Source organism: Anabas testudineus, chromosome 12, assembly GCF_900324465.2.
Source record: "Anabas testudineus chromosome 12, fAnaTes1.2, whole genome shotgun sequence".
Taxonomy (NCBI): Eukaryota; Metazoa; Chordata; class Actinopteri; order Anabantiformes; family Anabantidae; genus Anabas; species Anabas testudineus.
The window spans coordinates 15149973-15169351 of NC_046621.1; the positions used below are offsets into that span (position 1 = coordinate 15149973).

A 19379-nucleotide genomic window follows, 5' to 3' on the forward strand; every position below is an offset into this window, starting at 1 on the left:
CTACTGACTGTGTGTGTGAGACACAGAGAGATGCACGGATAAATTATAGCACACACCTTATATGCTTCTCCTTCTTGTCTTTACTCTTCATTTGTCTGTCTGCTTCCTGTCAAGGCCACATCCTATGGTGTAATGCTAAAAAGTAGCATCAGTAGCACTATATTCACGTATTACAAATACAGTATAAGTTATATAGGATATACAGACATAGTAATTAAGCTTTAAGTGAAGGCTTTAGTGTCTTTGTTAGAACTACAACTTCAACTGGCTTCAGTTGAAGTTGTAAAAACAGTATGAGCTTCAGGATCACAAAGAAAATAAGGTATTTTTACAAGATTTCAAATAATTAACTGCATCAAATGCAATAATCTTGTCATCTCTCGCTCTCTTCCTCAACTGCTGGGTTTCTCCCCCCTACTCGCCTTCTCTCTTCTCAAATGCCCAGTTTTCTGCTCCCCCTCTTTCACTTCCACCCATCCTATGCCTCGCTCCGTTGCCTGGCAACGGCTCTTAATCTGTAGACAGATGGTTCTTGACGACGTGGAGAAGCCCTTGCGGCACCTATCCATGCATTTGTGACACGATGGTGTCTATAACCATCACTTGAGATGGGAAAACTGAAATAATCTCATAACTTGAATCAACACCTTCGATGCTTTAGAAACTACATTTACCTTATAAGAAAATTATTTTTCTGTTTGTATACTTCCTGTTTTTTTATAACCTACTTCCTGTTTTTGTAATTCTCTCATAGCAAGATAATCAGAGTAACTCGGTGTTTGTGGGTGTCTGTGCCAACACTTTGCTCTCTGTAAGACATCACATGCAATAGGCAGGATCGACAGGATCAGCCTTCACTGAGAAGACACTTTTGACAAAAGACACAAAGGCTCAATACGAGATGTTAATTCATGGTATTTTATTGGAAAAACAAAATGTAAAGACTAGCATGTACAACTTGGAATGCAGATCAACTGAACTGAACAGAACAGTTGGACTGGGACGGGTCTCGCCGCACCCACACACACACTTACACACGCAAACTCACATACAAACACAAGATAGAAATGCCGCAAAGCACCGACCCCGTCCCCACTAAACTGAAATTAAACCCCCGTAGAATCATGTTACACATGCAATATCTGAGGCAAGACACTTTACATGAGCATGCTTCAGTGAGGAATCACCACACTTTAGTTCACTACTGATGTACACTCTCATTTGTTTGTAAATGTCCAACTCTGAAAAATGTATACCCAAGATAGTGTTATTGCCCCAAAATTGCTCTTGTATATCATCACCTTTAAAGCCCACCCAACCCTTCCAATAATCTAGGACACGCCATCCAAGGGGCGCAAATCTATGCCCCAACCGAGCTACACCTTCAAAAAAGGTAAACACACAAAGGATAAAGCGAGCATCCTGACATGCCAGAAACACAGAATCTAAATGAGTTCTTATTTATTCAGTTTTAATGTTTTTCTTAAAAATATCTCTGTTGTTACGGACCTCTTTTAGTTAAGCAACTGCAAAGCATTTACTGGTTCACTCACTCCCATCCATCACTTAAGTCGTCCCTTGACACTGTGGGTCCCAGGCCAACCTGGGGCCCCAACACTAGCATTCCACCACTGGGCTCTGAACAGTAACCCATCTAAAGCTGCATGCATGAAGAACAAGGAAAGAAAACAAAAACAGGAAGTCATAGAGAAAAGGCAATTGCCCAGCCCAGATAATCATCATGACATCAGGCAGATGGAACCAGGAAGCAGAGGAGCAGTGGCCAAGCCAGCCGGCTGCAGAGAAGCAGCTTGGCTAACGAGTTAAGATCTGATTGGGCAGCTCAGCATTGGGGGGGGGGGGGGGGGTGGGGATACAAGCCAGTACATGCAAATTAATTTAGGTTTTCTCTTTTTGTCTTTTACCTTTTTTGAGTTTGTTTATATGGACAGATTTTCAGTTTTCCAACATTCAGTTTAAATTGTCTATACAGAACAGTATGAATAAATGTATATTTTTGCAATAAGAGGTAAGTGAAACATTTGACTGATTCTTTATAATGTCAGCCCAGTTCATTTGGCGGTCATCATCTGAACAAATTCTGTGGGAGGAGAAACAAAATAAAAACATTAGGTAGTGTTTAACATTTTGTAACACATTAAAAGTGTATGATCAGACTAAGAGAAAACATCCACTAGATCAGTTTACATAAAGTAGTAACCAACTTTTTTTAAACAAACTTCAACTTCCTTTACCTTCATAATTGACCTGTCCATCTCCGTCAATGTCGGCTTCTCTGATCATCTCATCTACTTCCTCATCTGTCAGCTTCTCCCCCAGGTTGGTCATCACATGACGCAACTCTGCAGCGCTAATGTAACCATTACCATCCTGGCCAATTGAGGGAGAAGTAGTCAGTTAAACACAGTCACTTTAAGAACTGTCAACTTAGATTGTGTGTATTAGCACTAAATTGCTAATTAGAAAAACAAAGTGCACTTAACCACAACCTTGCATTCACCAAAAAAATAAAAAATAAAATAAAAATACACATAGACAAGCCTACCTTATCAAAGACCCTGAATGCCTCCCTGATCTCCTCCTCACTGTCAGTGTCCTTCATCTTCCTTGCCATCATTGTCAGGAACTCGGGGAAATCAATAGTCCCGTTACCTAAGGAAGAGGAGGTCAGGAGGAATTTATAAATAAAGCTCTGCAAAATAGCTATGCCACATAAAGTGTAACAAATAAACTTCAATGTGGAGGAGAACTAGCGTACCATCTGCATCCACCTCATTGATCATGTCCTGAAGTTCAGCCTCAGTTGGGTTTTGACCCAGTGACCTCATAACGGTGCCCAGTTCCTTTGTGGTAATGGTCCCATCTCCGTCCTTATCAAACAAGGAGAAAGCCTCCTTGAACTCTAGACAGGCATGAACAAACAAAAATTAATACAGAGGGTCAACAAAGCAACGTAAAACTATTAAATATTCAAGATGGTAAAACAGCGTTTTAATGTGGTCCAATTACCTGCAATCTGCTCTTCTGTTAGTTGGTCAGCCTTAAAATAACAAAGAGACAAAGAACACAGATGAGGAAAAATAAACACAGTTCTATATGATCATTCAGGTAAAGGATTTGACTCAAATAGAGAATGATTTTCAATCAATGCTTGACCTAGAACACAATACTTCTCACTTACAGGCATACAATTTGTGCAACAATCACGAGTCAGACAGAAAAAGTGAGCACACAGTAAATAGAGGCAAGCAAGTTTACATGTGTAGTGGCTACTGATCATGTCCAGTTTGAACCACAGCCATAAGCCAACTCAGAAACACCAAGCTGCACATAAACCACCAATACCAATACACTACCTAATGATACAGAAAGGTCTATCTCCTCCAATTATTATTTGTGCACATCTGATCACAACCTTTATATCATCAAAGTGGATATCTGTGAGGTCTGCCACTAGCTTTGCTGCTTTTGGCTCTGTATTTTTCACATCTCCACCTCTGCCTCCACCTCCTCTTCCTCCCCCATCCAGTCTTAGCCCACCGCCACCTCGGCATTGCTTTAGGTCTAAACCTCTTCCTCCTGCACTTCCTCCAGTTCTCTCCGTTTTGATGCTCAGGCCATCCAGTGCCCCTCGCACCATCACCAAGCCTTCAGCAAGACACTCTGCACGCTTGCTGTTCTGGACACCCTGTTTTTTAACCTCGGCCAGCTCTGCCTTGGTTCTCTGCAGGCAGTTCCTCAAGTCCTGCATCTCTCTGACAAGGCTGTCCATGCGACTGGACGACGTGTCCATCAGCATCTGCAGGAAAGCTCTATAGTTTCTTTCCTGCTGCTGGATGAGCTCCTTGTAATACTGCTGTTGTTCGTCCAAGAGATCATAGACGGTGGACAGGCTCAACAGATCATCTTCTGGTGGGTACAAAGCAACCTTCTTAGGCAGCATGATAAATGAATAATGGCAACAAGGGCAAAAATGATGTCTCAGGATGGGAGGAACAACTGGATGAAAAAAATGGCCAGACATCTATCAGCAGCTCCTAATTGGTAAAACGGCTGCAAGGACCAATTTTGCCATCTCCTATAGCTGAGGTCAACTTGAGTTTGAGTCTTGATTTTAGAAGATAGATGGGTGTTCACAGTTCTCCCAGATCTGTGGAAAGTTCATTGGACAAATGAATGGTGAGCAGGTTTACTGGACAATTAAAGCACTTGTCTTTCGATCTTTCCAGGGTGTGGCTGGATAGATGACAGAACTTTTCACACTCTTCCTGGAATGGCAAAGGTCAGCGGACTGCTGCGGACCTGACAGGCAATATCTCCCTCTTCAGTGTAGCTGCATGATGAGCTGATGGAATAGCTGGTCCTTCTGTTAATGTTTGTCAGGTAAACATCCATCTCATCCGTCTCTCAATAAATCCATCTGTCTGTATATGTGTCTTGCAGAACAGTGAGTGTTGGTGACCAGACGCTATCTTCTCTGACTGCATCTGACTCCAGCTGGGTGAGACATTGGAGATCTCCACTCCCTGAGAGAGAGAGAGAGAGTGTGTGTGTGTGTGTGTGTGTGTGTGTGTGTGTAAAAGACAATCAAAGGCTTAGCTGTCGGTTCATCTCTTCTAGAGATGTACAGGAAAGATGGATGCACAGGTGAAGCTCCACCTCCTGCAGTTGTTCAAGAAATGAAGACCAAAGAACAATCTGATAGATGAAGAGCATGTCTGTAGTGTCCAGGAGGCCAAGCCAAAGGGGGTCGCCCAAATGTGTCAATAAAATCGATTTTGAGTGTGTGAGACTATTAGTGTCCTGACCAGGCGAGGTCACAGGGCTTTTGTATGTCTATGTGCATGTGTTCAATTGTGGCTTGTCATCTCACAGATACAGTTGCAGCTCCTACAGAGGATCAGTTGGCTGGTCACATGACCTCCTAGACAGTATCATGGGTCAGACGGCCCCCTCTGGCAGGGGCTCCATCAGCTCATTCACTTTTTGTGTGTGGCTCACTGTTTACACTAGGAGTTTGCCCTGAGCCCTGAGTTTGGGTTTCTTTGGAGTAAATAAGCACAATAGAAATCTGACATAACACAACTCAATTCATTTCACATGGTTAATAATAATATTATTTTTAATATTATAAATTCCACAACATACGGCTGACAGCAAATATTTAACAATCAACTAATTTATTCCAAATCTTCAGATTTCCTTCCTTTATCAGGTCTGTGGGCCCCCACTAACCTATGACTGGAATTATGGATCATCGTTCAGCATGACAGGGACTAGAATCATACTATTAAGACAAAACCTGACTTCAGGACAAGTCTGATTATCCTTTTGGTAGACAACTAGAATGAAAGTCTTATGAATCGCTGCAGTGAAACCAATTTCTTCACAACACTGCAGTTCTTTTTGCTGGTCACAATAAACCCACCTCCAGCTCCCGATACTCTTGGTTCAAGACCAGCAAAGAGTTTGAGCAACAATTTCTTTCATTACAGAGTATGTATGCAATGTTCTCTATAATCTATAGGTTGTCTGGCCTTAAGGATGGCCACAAAAAGATGACAATATTGGACAAAACTCAAATGTTTTAACTACAAGGTATTGTGCAAGGTACTTTCTAAAAAATAATAATGAGGCTTTCAGGATTTAGCAGAAGATAATGGTACCAATGATGTCTGTGTGTCCATGCATGTGTGTGTGCACACTAGGTATGGTTAACGAGCTGCTAACCCCTCTAATATCATGGCCAAATTCCTCTGAAGGTGCTGCAATGCCGGGCAATACAGAGCATGTTCTTATTAGGCAGTGTGAGTGCAGCAAGTAGGCCCTATGATTTCTTTTACAGAACCTATTGGCAACATTTAAAAACTAATGGGAACCTAAACTGACATCACAAAACTGCTTTTAGATAATCAAGAATAAACACTAACAATCACAAAAAATTGATAAGAAAAGGTTTCTTGACCCATTTAATGTGTTCTTTCTTTAAAACAGGAGTAAAGTGAACTATACCTGCAAACACTGCAGTAATCAAATTTGACTCTGGGAATACAACTATGTTCTGTTTCCCATATAGTCTCATTTTAAGCAGGCTTATGATTCACACCCCAACAGCAGTAAGATGAGTCATAAGACAAGTCTTTCTGCTTTACACCAATTCAACTAAGTGAAGGAACCATTACAACTTCAACTGTGATGTGTCAAACCCAGGCCATTATTTGCAAACTTAGCTAACCACACTGACCACAAAACAACTTTGTACCTATGGCATCTAATATAACTGGTAATTAGATAAAGTAACAATACAGAAACCTGCAATGTGCCAGAATATCAATTTTTAAAAGCTGTATAGGAAAATGCTAACAGATATGTTGGCAAAACATCTAAGTCATCCAGGTGTGGTTATCTGGCAGCTGAGTATGTGTTTTACTTACATATACACAGTTACTACTAAGAGTTCATCCTAGTTTTCTAACATACTTTGGTTGAGAAAATCTTAAACTATAAGATAGTAAAAGATACAATAAAACACATTATATTTAAGAAGTATAATGTAGCATATGTTATGCTACGGTTGCCTTTAAACGCACAAAGAAATTGCACACAGTCTGATTTTCACTGAAACTGTCCAGCTACCATTCAACTCAGACTCTTACTCTAATCACTCTACAAGTATGTCAAAAACAACAAACATTTTCAAACCGGGTCTTCTTAAAACAGGGACCTTCCCTTTTTTCCAAGCAGTGTGATCAGAAAAAATACTGTGCACCTAGGATGCATACTTTACTATTGTTAATGCAATGCTGGGGGGGAGGGGAAGGATAAACAGATAAGCAGAAACCAACAACAAAGTGATTTATTTGTCAAGACATTAATTTAAAGATGATGTATAAAGAAATAAATACTGACTATTTCACTTAACTCATTTAACGTGACACCCAGAACAAAAAAACTACAAACATGAATTTAAATGTCATTTTGTAGTAGTATTTATATAACCAGCAGGCTATGTGTTCTGCAGATTACAAACCTGTCAAACAATGTTTAAGACTTGCATATCACCTGAAACATAGGTCTGCTGTACCATACAATCCAGATTTTTTCATAACAACAGAACATGTATGTGAATGTAAGCAATTTCCTCCAGAGGCTATGAACTTTACTACATGACTGGTATATGATTCTACCACTCCCTTGGGTGTGTTGCAGGGTCACTAAATAAGAAGCTGTTTTTATGGACAAAAGCCATTCAGAATGGTGCAGGCAGTTCTGTACAAAACCTGAGAGAGACAATCATATCTAGAATACCTTTTGCAGAAACAAAAAAATTCCTTTTTTCTTCTAACGTCATTAATACCAAGTTGTTTTCATAGAGTTGAACAGTTTGTCCAGCCACATAGAGGTGTTACATCATGTCATCTAACTAGGACAGTAATCGATTACCATTGCAGTTTTTACACTGGCTACATACTGTACTGTGATAACCATTACTGCTAATTTGATAGGAATGTCTATGAAAATATATATACTTATGTAAACCCATCAGCCACAACATTACCACCACCAGATAGTTTTAATATGGTGGCGGAAACAAGACTGCATGTGAAAAACTGAACACTGACCATGATCGACAGGTGTCAGAGTACAATGTGTAGCAGCTTGCTGCATATGTGGACATGGATGTAATGTTGTGGTTAGTCGGTGTACATGCTACTGGAATAATGACAGTTCGGATGGGTGTAATAGGCAGAAAGTGGTGAGTGTAACCCATCAATGCCTCACCCATCAGTCTTTTCCGTAGCTGAACGCCTGTCTTTCAATCTAACTGTTCACGCATTTCACAGCAAAATCTGTGTAAAGATAGAGAGTGAACACTGACGAATGCGTTCCCAGCATCACACCCGAAACTAACTCACGTAAGTACTCTTGAAGCGAAAATGTACAGCTAACTGAAGTATTCAGATAACGCTACCGGAAAATTAGTCACTGAGGGTGTAACATTAACTGCGATGCTAACACGCAGCCCACCGAACCAACACAACTAACGCTAATGCTAATGTTTAAACCCACCTGAAACAATAAAATACACACCAACTAACGCTACTTAACCAGTGACGTTATTGTTTAAGTTGTAAGTTGTTGCTGCCTAGCCGACTCAGCGCTCACAGCTAACTGATTAGCCAGCTAGCAACTCAACGGTACATACGAGCCCGCAACTCGCGCTCTCCGCAATGGAGGCTTGATGATATTTTAACAAAACGACTATACAGGAAAGACTTAGAAGAAGCTCTGGCTGGTTAACAGTCAACACCACACAAGTCCTATATAGTCACAAAACGCAAACCAGGCTTGATTAAATACTCACCATGTCTGTTTGAGCTGCAAACGCTGGTCTGCTAACACTACGGTAGAAAGGAAATGGACGGTTGCCACTGAGCAGGGCTGGAGGCGGGCAGGCAAGACGAACTACCGCTGTACTACTCACTGTATTCCTCCGCAGTCAGTGACGCAGCGACCTCGCTACTCTACGTACGTGCACGCACACTTGCATCCGACTCTAATGCTGTGCGCGTACCCGTGTCCGGGCTGGTCATCTTCCCCACAGAAAACTCTTAAGGACATCATAGTTATAAAAGACATGATTTAGCTTTTCTTTATCTCTCTGCATGCTTGGCATCTTGACATGCAGTGAAGCTGGAACTACGGGGCAGTTGTGTACTTTTTGCTTGTGTACTTTGTTGGTTATCCAGCCTTGATGCTGTCACTGATATTGCAGGTTTATTAGACTACAAACCTGCACGGCCTGTGGGACAACCAGAATACAAGTCCTTACAATATATTCGTCTATCTTAGAGCCAGAATGTGGTCATCACAAAATTGTGATTAATTCCCATCCACCACTTATGCCCCCTAGTCAATTGGCTGACTCTACATCTGGCATCAAAATCACACACAGACAATGTTAAAAGAAATCTGAACCCGTTTCACTGCAGCAGGCATGTAAATTGGATCTGTATGTAATGACATGATGTAGGTCAAAATCAAAATGTGAGTGCGGCATCATCACCCTAATTACAACGCCAAATATTTTCCCCCCTCTTCTGGTCAGTTTCGCATATATTTAAGGTTATGTATTGTTTTTAATTGTTCTGAATATAATCAGTGGAAATGTAAGGGAGGATGATTCAGAGCACAGATTTGCCTGTGGAAAACATTCTCATCACTTTTTTTTTAAATTATAAATGATTAATTAAATTATTCATAATATTGCTCGGTTCCCTTCAGGAGATAAACCTTTAAGGATCTTATGCTGATCAGGCTGATGAGATTATCAGGACACACCAACGTGACGGCACGGCCACATAGAAAGTGACGGACTATTTCGCGTGGCACTGAGCTTTATTCAGGCGGAAGGATACGCTCTAAAACATCGCGACTGACAGCACTGGGGAAGTTGCGGGCTTGCCTTTGAGAGGCGGATTCTGATTGGACGGAGTAGACCCGCAATATTCCGCACGCTGTACAGAGCCCGCTGATTGGTCAGGCCGGATCTGCAATGCGTCAAACCACGGCGCGGAAACGGCGGCAGGAGGGAGCGTGTTCACGTCTGCGGCTGCGTACAGGACGTCCTGTGCTGTGAGCTGCAGGTAGTTCACAGGTGTGTTACCTGAGAGACTTGCACAACACACAGCAACTGTGTGAACTAAAACACAGAAACTGGATGTACAGGCTAAAAATCACATGGCATTACATGTTCTTACATGAAAAGAACCGAACTCTAAAAGTGCAACACGTGGAAAGTAAAAAAAAAAAAAAAAAAAGTCATGTCTTTATACTGCAATTCTCAGCTCTTAGTATATAACAGAAGTTATATTTTCAAAGTACCCAAAGCATGACCATGAGTCTTTTTTTGTCCATTTATTTTTTTATTTATTTTAGTATTTTATAACATGTCATGTTAATGCTACATAAACAAATGTAGACACTCAAAATATAAACGCGACTCATATTTATTGACAGTGTCAGGTACTAAAACCCCCTTTTTTTTTATATAATTTTTTTTGGCTTTGTAAAATAAATCATTTTCATTCATCATCATTATCTACAAAGTAAGACCTTTCTGGCCATCTTTAGAAAAGATTACTGCAGCTTCACAGTTTGATACTATGTGCTTGTGGGTTTTCATGTGGCCAGTAAATCAGACTCAAAAGTGAGCTCTTGAATGAAGTGTGCTTATGTTAGTCTTCCAGCAATATATCCAGTTCTTCCAAAGGCAGTCTCAGACGGAGTTCTTTCTCTGTCATCAGATCTACAAACTCCTGCAGACGCTCAGGGATCAGCTGCACAGCATCCATGTACAGACCCTGATCACAAAACACATTTTGCATCAATGGAAATGTACATCCATTCACAACCGATACACAAAGATAAAGAAAGACAGAATTACTTTTTTGCAAATACAATTGAAAATGTAATGGAGCAGAGACCTGCTTCTGTTAGAAATGTTTTATGCTATGCGAGTGTCTCACCTTAGCCCAGGGGATATTCTGTAAGGCCCTGTAGAAGATCCCGGTGGCTTTATCCACCTTCCCTTCTGACACCTGCAAACACACACCCATATAAACATATTATAATCACACAGCACAAACTTAACTGTCAATATTTGTGTATCTAAATGTGCAAATTACAAAGCCTAAATCTGTATACACTGGTCTTTTTATATGTGTTCTTATATCTCTAAGTCAATATTTGGACAATGAGAAAAGAATTGGCAGCAGTCAAAGGTCAGAGATTAACAAGACAAATGACATTTGAATTTTAACAGGTGTTTTATAAGAAAACTTATTTTTTTACGCTTTCTGATGCTGAATATATTTTTTCTTATTTAAGCTACAATATGAAACCTAAAGAACAGGATTACATTTTTGCAGTATTTTTCTCTCTTTTGTTCCCTGTTAAGTTGCCATGGATAGAAAGTAACAAAAAGAGCTAACTGTTTTCTAAAATCACTGCCACTCATTTTACAGGTTTCAGATATACTTATATTATTACTTATTTCAGATATATTTTTGCACAGATGGAGGACTGTAGTTTTTGGCTCAAAAACATTTGAAATTGAATATATATCTGTTTCCAGAGCTGAAAAACCATTTCAGAAAGTTAAACTATGTAGCTTTAAGTGAAGTAGACTATTAGGATGGTACAAATGCTGAACTAGTATTATTGGTTTTGAGTAAGAAATTAGTTCAAGTGTGTGGTGTGTTTGCACACGCAAACATGTTTAAGTTTGGGTGTGTTATTTGCCATCTCACCAGAAAGTGCATGTACATCCTCCAAAGTAAAGGACAGTGAGCACCCATCTTTGTCGCTATGGTGCTTTCAAACAGTCCACGAATACGGTTGCTGAGGCCATTCTCCGGCAGGATGGGCAAGGCAGCGCCATGGCAAGACCTGTAGAGACCACATAAATAAATGTGTTTTTAAAAGTGAGTTAAATATAGTATAATCATTAGTAGGGGATGTAGGCAGTATGATTATGGATAGCTCTAATCATTTCATAGATTTAATATTAATAGTCTATAGTTTTTGTGGCTGACAAAGAAAAAGAAAATCATAAAAAGATCATAAAACTATGATTGCTTCTTAAGTTGAAAAATATGGGTGCAGGAAATCCCCACAGGTACTCCACCCCTCATCCTTCTCTCACCTCTGAGCAGCGTCCACCAGCTGCTTCCTTTGTTGTTCGGCAACAATGGCAAAGAGGCGTGGCACCACACTGTTGTTGTCCCTGGTTACAGTGTGAAAAAAGCGCCTGGCCCGGCCAGCACTATGGTAACGATTCTCCACCTGAAACACAAGATGTAGGAGGGTCATGAACATAAAAATGAGTCAGTAACAGGATGTGCATAAAGACCAGGGAACACCACCTGTTTGAAGAGCATGTATCTGCTACTGAAGCTCATTTCAGATTTATCTGATTTTCATCTATTATTTTAAAAATTGAATAAATGAATTGATATGTTATGTGGCTGCTGGATAGTGTAGTAGTAACATCACAGGCCTCCATGTGGGAGACCAGGGTCTTAAGGCAAGACTTTGCTTACCCTGCCTTTGCCTTGTACCTTGTATCACACTTGTAAGTCGCTTTAGATAAAAGCTGTAAGACCATGGCTTACCTGTATATAAATACTCCACAGAGGGGTGCTGTTGGGCCAGCTGAAGAGGGCAGAAGTCAGAGTTTGTCTTAATGTTGCCAGTGGAAACACACTGATGCTGTTGTGGTACCTCAGCAATGCTGCGTGCTGTACTGCTAATACTGTACACTCAGAAGCTAGCGTGTTAACATAGCGACAGCTCATATATGTGGAATCAGTGCTGGCAAGTTTAGCTTCCCCATCGCCGCTGGGCTGTCTTTCCGCTGTTGATGTGCGATGCAGCTCTTCCAACCTCTCTCTGGCCTGGCTGTATACAGCATTAGCTGCTTGGATGCCCACAGTGAGGTACTGGAACAGAGCGTAGCAGCCAACCAGGCCTCTCAGCCTCAGCTTCTCTTCCAGCAAGTGCTCTTGACCTAATGGTATAAGAATGTGATGATGAGAAATAATAAAATGATTAAAATATTCAATTGGACAACTATGCAACAAGATGCAGAGAGTGATGCAGATAATGATTTTTGTTGTAGATTGTCCATCATTTCACAACAATTACTACAAATTCTGTGGTGTATACCTCACATTACTGCCTGAAACAGACCCAACAGTGTTCTGACTAATAAATAGTGAGCGGTAACACTAACCATAAAGGAGTAATAGCAGATGGGCTCAAACATATAAAATCACTGATGTAGGTATTTTTATTAGACAAAAGGAGCATGTCTTCAAACACACAGAGGTTGTTGTAAAACCAAACCTTTTCTGCTGGTCTGAGGCTTGTTGGGGTCTTCATCCAGCGCTGACAGACCATCTATTAGAGCCTGTTCATATGACCTCCTGGCTTTTAGGATGGAAACCGGAGAGAGGGACTGGGAGGACGAAGAACCAAATGAAGAGTTTCCTTCTGCTAGCTTTGTTAGCACCGAACCAGCTGGGGAAGTGGTTACATCAGTTAGCCTCCCTCCTTGCACACTTGCCCCATATTCCACCTCCAGCTGCGACCACAGCAGACACAGCTCGCAGAGACTGGGGCTACTCAGCCCTTTGGTTCCCCCCATCGCTGTAGCTGTGGAGAAAACTTTGCGAGCTTCGTCGAGGTTGCCCAGCACCCACTCCATGTGGGCATACTCCCGCCACAAGACCAGTGATGAGCGGTTATCAGATTCTTTGAGCAGTCGCTTGGCAACCCGCTTGCTGCTCTTGCCCTGAGAGCGGACACGCTTTTTGTTGCTGCCGTGTATGCAGCGCAAGACCTGACATGCAAAGACATAATAATAATAAATGAATGCAAAAAATTTTTTTCCCTTAAAATTAAGTTGACCAAAGTGATTTATAAAACATAGAGCGACAAATGAGTCCTACCTTGAGTTTCTCATACTGCATCCAGCTGAGGGACAGGACAGCTCGGTGGTGCACAGGAAGGACAGCTTGGACCATATTGAACACGTTGGTGACAAACCTCTCACCATGCTTTCCAAGCCCTGCCCACTTCTTTGTCCCTTGCAGAGTGGTCATGTGACCTACAGCATTAACCCCAAGGTCAGGTAGGTCATAGGAGGTCATCGGACGCTGGAGGTCAGTGCCTACAGTAGGATGTGTAGGATGTGTTCATTACTTCCTTGATCTCAACCACATGCTTCAAGTGGATCGCCGTTTTCAAAATGTATATCATTATTATTATTAATATGATTAAAATGATTAATAATTTTTACCCTGAGTGAGCAGTGATAGGTTCTCCAGCAGCAGGCCAGACTGAAAAGGTGTGGCAAAGTGAACTAGGTCGACAGGCAGACCCAGAAATGACAAGAAATGGAGAACAAGATTGAGCTGAAGCTCTGGTGAAGACAGACAAATGAGGGATGGACCGATGTCATCAAACAACACCTGCAGATGGAGAAGATTGACAGTGATATCTTATAAAGCATTTATTTATTGACTTAGAAAAAAAATATCCATTAATCTCTGTGTGTCTTTCCAGCAGTACCTGTCTATCCGGGTCCTCGCAGTCTTCTTCTGATTGGCCCTTGGCTTTATCAGGCCTCCAGGGCATCCACTGAGCTGCTTCACGAGACGCCTCCACATCCAGCCAGACTGTCCATCTGGGCTGGCTCCGATCCTTCACCTCCTCCTCATCCTCTTCATCCTCCTCTTCTTCCTCTGTGAACACACAAAAACATTCAGCTTTGTTTCTTGTTGTCATCGCTCTAGCACATAAATCAATTTACAAATTATTCCAGGATTCACATAAATACTTAGTAAACTCAGCAGTACAGCCTGCCCAACAGTGCACCAAGTGTGTCTGTGTGTTCTACCTGCACTGGGCTGGATCCATCCTCCTCGCTCTTGTTGGAGCATCCAGGCTTTCCAGCCTCTGGCCCCCAACTCCCCAACCCTCGCCTCCCCACTGTCCCAAAACGGCTCAAAGAACTCAACCTGCACACACACACGCACACACACACATAAAGACATAACTAAACTGAAAGCCACAATTCCCTCTATATTTCCATTATGTGAGCACTAGCATGTGTGTCTCGTTGGTTTTGTACGATGCCTGTAACAAATATTTACTCCTCCAACTTAAGAAAGACAAGTTCCAGTGAACACAAACTTCTAGAAACTGTCCGTGTCCACATTGTTACTACATTTCACTTCACTAAAAGAATAATCAGACATTTTCAGTCAACAGCTTGAAATTAATTTATTATTTTAAACAAAACTACCTGCTGCTTGGTGGAGAGTTTTTGTACGCTGTCAGGTTTGTAGAAAGTAAAGTCAATCATGGCCTGAAACAGAGCGATCGCCTTCTCTGAGTGACCAGACTGACGCAGGAAATGACACTGCTGGGTGAAGATATCTAAAGACGTAAACATAAAATAGAAATTCAGTGATGATGTATGATGTATTAAAGTCACTTAAGTCAAGTGTGTATGTGCAAACATGTGGGTTGGGGAATTTCTTGGTATGAGAGAAGCAGTTGATAAAAGTGGGCTGAGTAGTAAACTCTACCTAAAGAAACTAAATAAGTAACAGTTATCCACTAATCTCACATTCATGTGAGAAAAAAGTGGTTCAGCAATAGCTAAACAAAATCAGTTTTACCCAACATATCCTCCTCAATCCCTGGCAAGGCAGGGTGAGACACCATGCTGCCATCTCTCACAGCGCTGAGTGTGCTTATGCACTTCCCATAGGCAGAGTTGACCTTTGGCACAGTGAAGTTGCTGAAGTAGCTCTGGGTAAAAAGCAGATATTCCTTCCACAAGGGAGCACTGTTTGGGTGGAGGAACACCTGATGTGAGACAAAACCATGAGTTGGCCTCATTAGTAAAAGTTGGCCACAAGAATGGGTATACAGGCACCTACAGCATGCAGTGAAGATAAACATCTCAGTGAGATAAACAGAAAGACATGAGGACTGACCAGTTTCTTCCATTCTTTAGCCAGAGCTGAGGGCTCCCACAGCTCTTGGCAGATCTTGAGCCGTTCCAGCTGCAGAGCTATGCAGCTGGGGTTGGTGGCCACTGCGCGCTCTGCGATGCTCAGCTTTTTCTCCAGGACCGCTCTGTGGGAAGATTTACGCCGCTCAGCCGAATCGGTGCCCTGCTGCTCCTCTTCTCCTCCAAATGCTGTTGAACTCAGCTCATCCTGGAGAAAGAGGAGATGAGAAAGATTATTAGTGATACTGCAGAAGAATAACCAGAGAAAGGATAATAATAATAACAATAAATTATTGCCACAAATGTTTGCCATTTGTTTCTATTGCAACTAGTTGCATGCACAAAATTAAACAATCAACAAGATAAAATAAACATGAAAAAGACATGTAACACACATAAACTTCTTTAAACAAAAAGTAAAAATTAAACAAAATCATCTGGATTAAAAACAAGATAAGTGTGAGTGAGCCCAAATACTAAATACATTAGTCCCACGTTGAATATAAACTTGACGAAGACTAAACACAGTATTTATTGCCAAATATATAATGAATCAGGCACATTGTGTATCTAAAATCCCCATGTCGATCTATTCATAGTTTGAAATCATATGAGGCTATAGAATGCCTTACTCCTTACCTGGTAGTGTATGAATTTTATCCACAGTTGTGTGTCTGCTGGCTGCTCTCTGAGGCGTCTGTTAAACTCTTCAGTCTTTCCAGCAAGTAATGCAGCGCTCTGCCCTGTCTGCATGTCCTCCCTCTGCTGGTCCTGCAGTCCTTTCCCTTGCAGCCAGAGTGATGTGGAGGAGTCGTACACACCAAGAGGATTTACTGATGATTCATGCAGTTTGACACCTGATTTGAAGCAGTAAATGTTTGAGGTCAGATGAAAGAAGAAACTTGTGTGTATCTGAAATCTGCAAATGACCACAGCAGTACTGTTGTGTGTAACCAACTTCAAAATGACAAAATCTCGTACCTGCTTCTACTCCTTTCTTTTCCTCAACACCATCCAGTGGGAGGAAGGAGGTGGATTTAATGATGTCACTGCTTTCAGGAATTGTTGGTAGTGTAGAAACGGGGGGCTCAGACCTCAGCAGCTGGCGACTGACTGTAGAAAAGTATCTGTCTGCTGCCTTCTTCTTGTCCCCACTTTTCTGTTTCTTTGACTCCGACTCCTCCCAGCTGACTTGCTGTCTGCGAGGGTCCAGACCCAACGATGAGCTGCCCTTCCTCTTGTACCTAAAACACACACCAGTCTCTAAATTACTTTAAAATGACAACCCATAGGCATTTTATTTTAACATCAAGAACAAAAAAACAACAGCTGTCACAGCACTACCCAAATGGTTTGCATTACCTTGCCACATCTCCTCTGTATAGAGACTTGTATGTCCAGTTGGCTGTGTCTGGTTTTCGGTCCACGCAGAAAGGCTGCTCTGAGGGTGACTGGAGGTCATCCAACCAAGAGAAACAATTTGCTAACGGAGCAGCCTGGTGCCTGCATATATACACATAGAACCACCACAACGTATGGATCATAAGCACAGGGCAGAATAAAGACACTGCTATTTTGTAGGAAAGTAAGAGTGTAAGCATATATATGCATGTGTATACCTATCTGCCTCATCTTCCTTTTTGAGGTCACTTGGGTAGATGGTGTCAAAGTCAGACCCACTGCTGTCTGAATACCTCCCACTCTTCTTTTTGTGTTTTTTCTTCTTTTTCCTCTTCTTTTCACTTTTCTTTTTCCTGTTTTTATGTGGAACATTGTCCTCTTTTTCCTTCCCCTCCTCTAAAGAGCTCACCTCTCTGCCAACACTGAGGATTGTAATGTTAATGAAACGTTAATATGGAGCCGGAACACGTTAGGTGGTAACACATGCTACAAGAAAGAAAAATATACATATATACACTGTGCTTGAGCAAATATAGTAATATCTAGTATTGTGTGTGCAAACAGAGACTAGACTTTTGTTTGTGGTCCGTACCTTGTTTCTTTCTCCTCTAAAAACCGACTGTGAAGAGAGAGAGCATGTCTGGTCTGGAAACTCTTATTGTTCAGCCAGTCTAATTCTAAAAGGAGACAGGGGACAAAAAAACATCACTAAGCAATTAAAAGACTGGAAGGTCCAGTAGCTTACTATGTGTGTTGACATGTAGTGCTGTCACTCATTACTAATGATTAAAAAGAGAATCTGAATCCAGTAGACTGTGGAATAGGGGTGAGTCTATTAAACCATAAATCAAAGTTAGTTAACTTAGATAGATGACTTAATCTTGATAAGTGTTTCAACTAGAAACAAGAAATACAAGAGATATTTTAATACAGGGAAGGCAGAGGGAAGTTTAATGCTATTCTTATACAAAGTCCCAAAACTGCAACCAAAGGCACCTGCTACTGTTTAAGCTTGGTCTCACCCTTATGTAAAGCATCTGCCAATAAACGGGTCGTTTATTAACAGACGTATACAGTTTGTGAAATATAACTTTGATTCTGTTGGTATATCTGGTCACTTTCCATACAAACATGGGAGACAGTGACCTTAATAACCTGACATGCCTCTCTGCTAACGCTCTCCAAAGGATCATAATATGATGCAAAAATATATCAGTGGTCTAGAACGCCGCGATGATACTGAGGTACACAACAGAAAGTAAGTTAATTCGAATAATCAATAAAGTACAAATAAGACATGTCATTCAACTTCAACAAGCTGATGCCGCAACAGCTAAAATGAGCTAGCTTGTGGTTCAGAAGGTTTAAGGTTTAGGTCTCGAGAAAATATCATCTAATTGAATCAGTTAAATACAACGCGATTTTCCAAGGTAAACTACGTGTATGTGTGCTACATGTAGGAGTACTCACCTTCGGGTGAATCTTCAACTTTGCTACTCGCTACTTCAGCAAAAGCTGGAAACAGAGCCATGTTGTTTTGTCGCATAAAAACAGTCGCAGGAACATGACGTCACTTGACATTCGGCCCATTGATATATACCAAATAATTCATAAAAGGAGAAGTTTTTGCCAATTCGGTCAGATTTTATAATTGTATTTTTATCATTTTAGAAATACGTTATAAATTCCAAGTTAGTCAAGTAAGTATTTTACAACGTATGCAATATTTTTTTATTTACGTTAATTTTCTTGTAGGCTATTTTATTCGCAAAGGTCAACATCAACTTGACGCCACAAACATTTTGTGAAGCTCCTACAACAAAAATTATTTATATTTATTTTTTTGGACCTTACTAGCCTATAGCCCTGTGATAGACAAGCAACCTGTCCAGGATGTGCCCTGCCTCTCACACAGTAAAACCTGAAATAGACTCCATCACCTCAACAACCTGGAACAAGAAAAACGATTGAGTTGATGCATGTATGAAGCACTGCTTTTGAAATAATCTAATAGAGGTTTACATTCAAGGGCCAGGCCCCACAAGAATAGACTGAAGAATTGACGGAAAACTACAAGCAAAATCCCTTGACAGTATGAAGAAACGCCCTTGTGCAGCAAGTGCGTTTTTGTAACACTCTCCACCACCATCTTGTGGCAAAGGAATCCACAGCCGATATCTACTTCTTCCTTTAGTCGCATTAAATAATTGTTTGTGATTTTTGGAAATATGTATTTTTGCATGAGCACTCACTTTGGAAAAGTAAAGTTATACTTTAGTGTCTTTTTTAGCATATAAGGACACGTGTTTAATGCAATAAAGTCTAATTTTGTTGTCACTGTTGTCATATGTATTACTCTAAGTATCTA

General features: G+C 41.1%; 2 protein-coding genes across 2 annotated transcripts; both read right to left on the reverse strand.

The window, feature by feature from the left end:
- Window positions 1–899: 899 nt before the first annotated feature.
- calm1a (calmodulin 1a) lies at window positions 900–8532 on the reverse strand. Its single transcript, XM_026354812.1, has 6 exons — window positions 8387–8532; window positions 3031–3061; window positions 2780–2923; window positions 2567–2673; window positions 2256–2391; window positions 900–2101 (listed from the first exon to the last, which is right to left on the reverse strand). Exons 1-6 carry the CDS (start codon window positions 8387–8389, stop codon window positions 2073–2075), a joined length of 450 nt encoding a protein of 149 aa, XP_026210597.1. The 5' UTR covers window positions 8390–8532; the 3' UTR covers window positions 900–2072.
- Window positions 8533–9939: 1407 nt separating this feature from the next.
- nrde2 (NRDE-2, necessary for RNA interference, domain containing) lies at window positions 9940–18591 on the reverse strand. The gene is made up of 19 exons (XM_026356655.1): window positions 18482–18591; window positions 17604–17688; window positions 17230–17433; window positions 16973–17113; window positions 16592–16854; window positions 16250–16467; window positions 15594–15818; window positions 15273–15462; window positions 14894–15027; window positions 14486–14606; window positions 14158–14330; window positions 13886–14057; window positions 13536–13756; window positions 12931–13426; window positions 12198–12592; window positions 11729–11868; window positions 11334–11472; window positions 10551–10622; window positions 9940–10385 (listed from the first exon to the last, which is right to left on the reverse strand). The coding sequence occupies exons 1-19, from the start codon at window positions 18555–18557 to the stop codon at window positions 10260–10262; spliced, it is 3591 nt and encodes a 1196-aa protein (XP_026212440.1). The 5' UTR covers window positions 18558–18591; the 3' UTR covers window positions 9940–10259.
- Between the last annotated feature and the right edge of the window lie 788 nt (window positions 18592–19379).